The sequence below is a fragment of the Asparagus officinalis genome, chromosome 9 (assembly GCF_001876935.1).
Source record: "Asparagus officinalis chromosome 9, Aspof.V1, whole genome shotgun sequence".
Lineage (NCBI taxonomy): Eukaryota > Viridiplantae > Streptophyta > Magnoliopsida > Asparagales > Asparagaceae > Asparagus > Asparagus officinalis.
The window spans coordinates 62108734-62115248 of record NC_033802.1 but is presented as its reverse complement, the minus strand read 5'-3'; the positions used below and the strand labels follow the sequence as shown (position 1 = coordinate 62115248).

Genomic DNA, 6515 nt, shown 5'->3' with positions numbered 1-6515 from the left:
CAGGATGTGCGAATATTGTTAGTTAGCTGAGAGAAAACAAAAATATGGATCCTTTGTTGCATGGAGACCATCAACTTAGTTACATTAACAATTACTCTATTGTTTTTAGTTGCCTCCGTCCGAACTTGTTTATGCCTACTGCTAGTCCTTTTTGTAGTAGGAATAAGCTTTGGTTAGACTAAGGACTGGTACCGATTAGTATCCGTATCCGAACCGTATCCGAACCTCTAATATCCGAACCGTATCCGTTTCCGTTTAATGCGGATACGGTAATACTTTTTTCTTACCGAGGAATATCCGAACCGTATCCGTATCCGTTTTCAGAAAGTGGTTATGGTTATGGTAAGGGTCATATCCGAACCGTATCCGAACCGAATGCACCCCTAGGCATGATGCGTCTGATATGCATTAAATGCGACATTAACACGTTGCTAGTGAGAATAGGCTCGAGGCAGAAGTTGTCCTTTAGCTTCGTCGAGAAGTAACGCCTTTCGAGTTGGTTTCACAAGCCGTATGGCAAGTGGTTGAGCGGACTCGTGGTGAGTCGTCTTCGACGAAAGGGGACAACAAGTACTGCCTTTCGAGTTGACATGAGGGGGTGTCGACTTGACAAGTCGGCTAAGTTGTCGTCCCTACTAGTCTCTGGCTGCCAAGTGGATTGGGACATATCGTGCAGAAGTACACTTGTCCGTTGCTCGGCACCGAGTTGCACTCGGGCGAATAGGAACACCATAACATTGTAGATAACCCCCTCAACGAAATCTCCTTGAATTTCTTTTTCACTTAACCCTCCAACTAACACCGATAATTTGAATGTCACACATGACACGTACATGACTAAAAACGACTAAAGATGCTCTTCAATCATTAAAAAAAAATTAGGCTAGATTCTCGCAAGATGAGAGAATAGAGCAGGGGGTGGAATAGCATCATAAATGGCTCATAATCACTTTTCACGGGCGGGGGATATTTAGATTATTTCACAAATCAAAGTAAATCATGGTGGGTTTTCTAAGCGTAAAAGTCAAGTAGTTTTATCGTATGTGACACTCATAGTTGATGATGGGAGTTCTTTTTTCTCAGAATTTTAAGGCTGAGGGTTTTAAAATTAAACCCTTGCAAATAACAGGCGCGAGAATATAATTTCCAAGATTGCGACGGACTACTTTGCAAATAGCCTCGGTATGAAAACTGAGGAGCGAAAGTCGTACGAATTACTCACCAATGGCCGCTGATCCTCCGCCATCGCCATGTGAGCTCCTCCTCGAGAACAGCGAAGCGATCTCAGTCAGCAGTGAGCAGATCACCATGGTTTGCGCCCGAGAGAGATTCGTCTTTCCCACTCGTAAGCAATCTCTAACTCAATTTTACTGCTTTCGGGGTCAAAATCGAGTTTTTACTGCTCTATGATGATCGCTCATCCTCTGATCGGTCAATTGTGGTGTTTCCAATTTGTGAATTTCGCCTCAGAACTCAGCTTCTATTGATCTGGGGCTTGCCTTTGGTTCGTGTGAAGTTTGTGCATCTTTTTTTATTATTATTTAGGTTAAATTGAGAAATTGGAGGAGGAAGAGGAGAAATTGAGGGGAAAAGGAGGAATTTTGTTCGAGTTTATGCCTCATTTCTTGATCTCGATTTCTGTTGAAATCTGTGTGACTTCTGTAGTTATTTAAGTTAAGGAGAGAAATTGGAGAAGGAAAAGGAGAAGCTGAGGGGAAAAGGAGTAATTTTGTTGAAAAACAATCAGAACCTTGGCTGAAATCGATCTTGTTTACGCCTCGTTTCACGGTCATCTTTTTTTAGCTGATTTTTTGACCTATTTTTGTTGTAGGATGCTCGAGTGATAGAATTGTTTCAATCCAAACGATGGGTTGTGCTTCCTCCATCCCGAAGACACTCCCTTCTGGAGGTAGAAAAAAGAGAAAGAACAGAAGTAGCGTTGATGAGGTTGTGGTTTTTGTCCCAATGCTTCAAGTTCCAATGCCTGTTGATTTCCTTCATCCTCTAAGGGGATTACTATCTCGAGAGCTCATTGATAAACTATCTTCACTCCGATATCGGATTGTATCATTGTCAGAAGAAAATGGTATATAGTTGTTAGACATTAAGCATTACTTTTTATGTTTCAAGCTGAAACCCTGTTAGATCTGGCAGATGTAAATGATGTTGCTGCACTCCAGCAAGCTCTTGAAGAGTACTTGCCCATTCTTCTTGGTTTGACAGTAAAAGGTATTGTCTTTGCACTCGGGGTTTTTGTTAGCAATTTAGTAAGTTCTGGTAATCTATATAAGTTTGTATTTCGTAGAGCACAATCTTGAATCTTTGGTGGAGTTCAAGTGGAGGGTTCTCTGTGAAGATGAAGAAGTAAGAATGTGACTTATAATTCTAGTTTTTATTTGTTCATGTGTGGCAGAAAATTTACAATAAATAATGTGTAGGAAACTTGCATAGATAGTGCTTGGTATGAAGTGCTATCTGTGGTTCACTTGATGGCCACATTGTCAATGTTGCAAGCAAACCTTATGCTGTTACCTAACAAATCTTCTGATGAGTGTGAAAGGGTGGTATCTGAAGGTTAGTTTGTTTTGGTAAAAATAAAAACATGCGGAAACGATAAAATAAACTTGGAGCCTCCTTATTGCTCTATGCACCTATTGCTATGTTATGAAATTTATAGCTGATAAAAATTGCATATTTTATTAGATTCAAAGAAGTTCGCTGTTGATTTGTTGCTAAAGGCATCAGGATGCCTTGATTATTGTCTTCGTGGTGTTATGGTCAATTTGCCCCTGCACCTCAGGTGATATTCAATGCCTTAAGAAACTACTTCTGTCTTGTTAGTAACTTTATGGAATATTTTGTTGGTTATCTTTTTCTTTTTCATTCCAGTTCCTTTATGATACATGTAACTGGGTGTGAACTTTGATCTGAATTATTCTATAAACAATTCTAGGAAGAATTTGCCACATGGCATGCAAGAGGGCATGTTGGAGGCCATGTCAACTCAAGCACTGGCACAGGTATGTATCTGAGTCTTAACATCATTGGTGACTGCAATTTATAGAATTTGGTAAAAATGATTACTTTGCTTATTATACAGTTTTAAAGGAAATGATTAACCTTATTCATTTGTAACTATTGAACAAGATATAGTTCTAGCTCCTATTTGTAGGATTGCAGGAGAAGTTTTGACACTTGTACACTAAAAGCAATCAATTTTAATTGTTATCTAAACTTGTATGACCGTTGAAATTGGGGGTGGTTGTGGGCAGGATGCAGAAGTTGAGAAAGCTTAAAGATTGGCCAATCTTCTACAACATTTAGCTGCATGGTTACTGAAAGTATAGCTCTGTCTTTATCTTTCCTTTGGAATATAGGGCGCAAATGTATATGCTATTAAGAATCCATGCTGTAACAGTATAAAACTGAAGAATGTCAGTATAGTGGAAGAGGAAAGCCAAAGACCCAGCAAAACAAGCTGTTGACACGGTAACATGAACCTATTTAGGATTAAACAGTATGAAGCTCCATTAAATCGGTTCTCTTCTACCTGTTAATGTAGCTTGAGTTAATTATGCCATATGAAAGTTGAGATGAAGCCAAGATTATTGGTCCACTCTGTAAACTTCTACGCTTTGAAGATAACTACCGTCTCCTTTAGCATTACGGAATCACTAATTGACTAGTATTCTTTTATGTTGCAATTCCAGGGAGTAGAAATGCAACTAGGATTGGCTCTGGAATGTGAAAAGGCTACTTTGTCCGTGAAAAGGAGGTTGGCGTGTGAGGCAGTCAGCTACTTTGCTCAAGTCAGTATGCTTTGAGCTCTCTTTCAGAATTCTTTCTCAACGAATCTTGTATATACTTAGGAAACTTGAATTTCGCTCCCCGGATATAGAAATATGCTGCTCAACTTGCTTATATACTACTGTGGGAATTAAAAAAAAAAAGAATTGCCTCTACACTACACATCATGTTAGCAATGCATATTTTCTTAGGGCTTCAATTGCGTAAAATTATCTTTCTTATTAAATATTTTTAGAAAATTTTGCTTGATTGTTGGTTCTCTTTGCAAATTGTCACTAATGACTTTGTTCATATACTAAGGATCCACGTGCATCTTATGTATTTTTTATTAATATAAGTAGGCATTACAAGAGATGAAATTATTGTGTACCTATATGCTACTAGCCATTATGTAGCAAGCATAGCTTCTATTAGCATTGTAAATTGCAACAAATATTAGCCTATAGAGAGAATACAACAATACTTTAAGTCACATACCGTTGTGGTGTCTACAAACATGATGGAAAACCTCCCCTATTTCTATCGGTTGTTGATGAAAGATATATTAGCTACTAGAAAATTCAAAGCTAGGTGTTATACACTATATTTGAATTTCATAGAGTCAAGAATTTAGTCCTAGATTATATTTGATGAAAAGCATAAACCCAAAATCCTAAAACCTAAAAACTCCAAACATTAAAATTACTTCCTTTAGGAAACAATTAGTCCCAATTTTGGTTTAGTCTGATAGTTCCAGGTTGCGCTATACAGAAGTGTCTCAGGGCTATTGAGGGTTAATCAGGCATCGAAATTGGAGGCCTACTCTGAACAAGCTTGAAACGTAAAAGGGTACATGTGAATGAAAAGAGTTTGGTTATCCTTAATCACCTTTCATAAAGAAGCCAACTATCCCTCTTCCGGGATGTTAAGCGAGAAAGACCTTCTGCATGTATCAGCTATATAAGCTCTACAAAGTACTCACAAATTAGAATTAAACAATATCTTGTATGCTCACCTTGCTAATTTGAGTTCCTTCTGTTAATCAGGCTCACTCCTGCTTGACAGGATGCTATACCAATGATGGCTATGGAAAGAAACTACTCTTGTTCATCCAATGGAAGTATCTTGAGGCTAAGGTGCTATTCCTTTGTCTAGATCAGAGTACTGTGAAGTCTGTTATTAGGAAAACTTGCCTATTTGAATTCTCACTCTTCAAATAAATCATCAGGCAGCAGCATATTACTATCATGGTCTAGTCCTTGACAAGGGAAGTGCTCCAAGTGATCATGTGAGTGCAGTGTGCTGTCTTTTTGCTGCTGAAGAACTTCTCAGGGATGGGAAAAAAGCCTGCTTAAGCTTCTGCTTGGCAGCACCGGTCACCAGGTGACCACTTCTATCAACAGATTGCTATAATGTTCTATCTGTCTTTATGTTTTTAGTTCTTTAGGGATCCAAATCTTTTTGATTCCTTTTTCTTCTCAGGGTTCCTCCTGCTTGGGGTGTCATGAAACATGTGAACAAGAAAATCCCTGAAACGGCATCCAAGAAGGCTCAGATCTATGGCTATCTTTTTGAGCAAGACAAGTATGATCTCTAAATTGAACAAAATTTTGTGACTTCATCACCATCATTAACCACCTTATAAAGTAGATATTTGGTGAAGAGTTTCTAGTTATTCCTGAACATGGCACAAGTGCTTGAAAATTATGCAGGTTGTCATTTTTGTGCTGAGAATAAAAACTTGTTTACCACTCATAATCTGAGCACGAAGCCTCCAAAATGTTTTTTAACTTTATTATCTCCATCCACACACCCTGGAATCTGAATGCAGTCTGAAACTAGAGTGAAATATCCTAGGCTCCTGTGTGAAAATTTGAATGAAATATAGCACTGCTTTCTACTATCATCTTAGCTGTTGATCAAGATGATGAATTATACATTATATGACTTCAGATCTTCAACCTTTTTGCCTTGTATACAAGACATATTCTGGTGCTTCCAATAAGTATCAAGATTACATTGGTGTCTTCCAACTCAAATCTGTCCATTGGCTTCACCTAAGACGTTGTCCTCTATTTGGGAAGGCAGGTTCTTTGCCATAGACACCCAGTTCAACATCTATTGACCTATGCTTGATAAATGTCAAACTACTCAGCTAGCTTTTGTATGACCCATTTTAGAAACACTCCTGTCAGAACATTTTGTTTGATGCTTCATATAGGATGAAATAAACTTCAGTAAAATCATCAACAAACTATACTAAAGTTACAAAGTCACGTTATAAAGAGGAAAATGATGAAAAACATGAATAGTTGCTTAATTCTAATGTATAAAGATTGTTCTGTTATATGTTAGTTAAAAATGAAATAAGTGACAAAACTCTTGTACTACCTATTAGAAACCTGTATCAATGAATATAATCACACTGTCTTTAACAACATGCATATTAATTTGCTATAGGGTTAATTGCGAATAAACCCCCTATAGTATCACCCAATTGCAAACAGTCCGTTTGTAGTTCTATTACTAGCGAATAGACTCCCAGTACTATTGGACCAGGTGTGAATACACCTGCTTATTGAACTTTTTTAACCCTTCAAAAAAAGAAAAAGAAAAAAACAATTGAGGATCTATCGTCACCAATTGAACTACACCTCCTCAAAACCTTTTTAACTATTTTAATAGTAAAAATAATTTTTTTTTTTTTTTTTTGGGGGGGGGGGGCGTTT

At 37.7% G+C, this 6515-nt stretch overlaps 1 protein-coding gene across 3 annotated transcripts in view; it reads left to right on the top strand.

Moving 5' to 3' along the window:
• LOC109824600 overlaps positions 1344-6515 on the top strand; it is a 5696-nt gene continuing 524 nt past the window's right edge. The window contains exons 1-11 of one of the 3 annotated variants that reach the window (XM_020391231.1): positions 1344-1504; positions 1832-2086; positions 2155-2229; positions 2306-2364; positions 2439-2574; positions 2704-2800; positions 2954-3020; positions 3711-3809; positions 4833-4922; positions 5015-5169; positions 5269-5370. In XM_020391231.1, the coding sequence (XP_020246820.1) occupies positions 1867-2086; positions 2155-2229; positions 2306-2364; positions 2439-2574; positions 2704-2800; positions 2954-3020; positions 3711-3809; positions 4833-4922; positions 5015-5169; positions 5269-5370 (1100 nt within the window). In that variant the 5' untranslated portion in view covers positions 1344-1504; positions 1832-1866. Of the gene's footprint in view, positions 2087-2145; positions 2230-2305; positions 2365-2438; positions 2575-2703; positions 2801-2953; positions 3021-3710; positions 3810-4832; positions 4923-5014; positions 5170-5268; positions 5371-6515 lie in introns of all 3 variants that reach the window. The other 2 variants (XM_020391229.1, XM_020391230.1) reach the window with 2 other exon arrangements.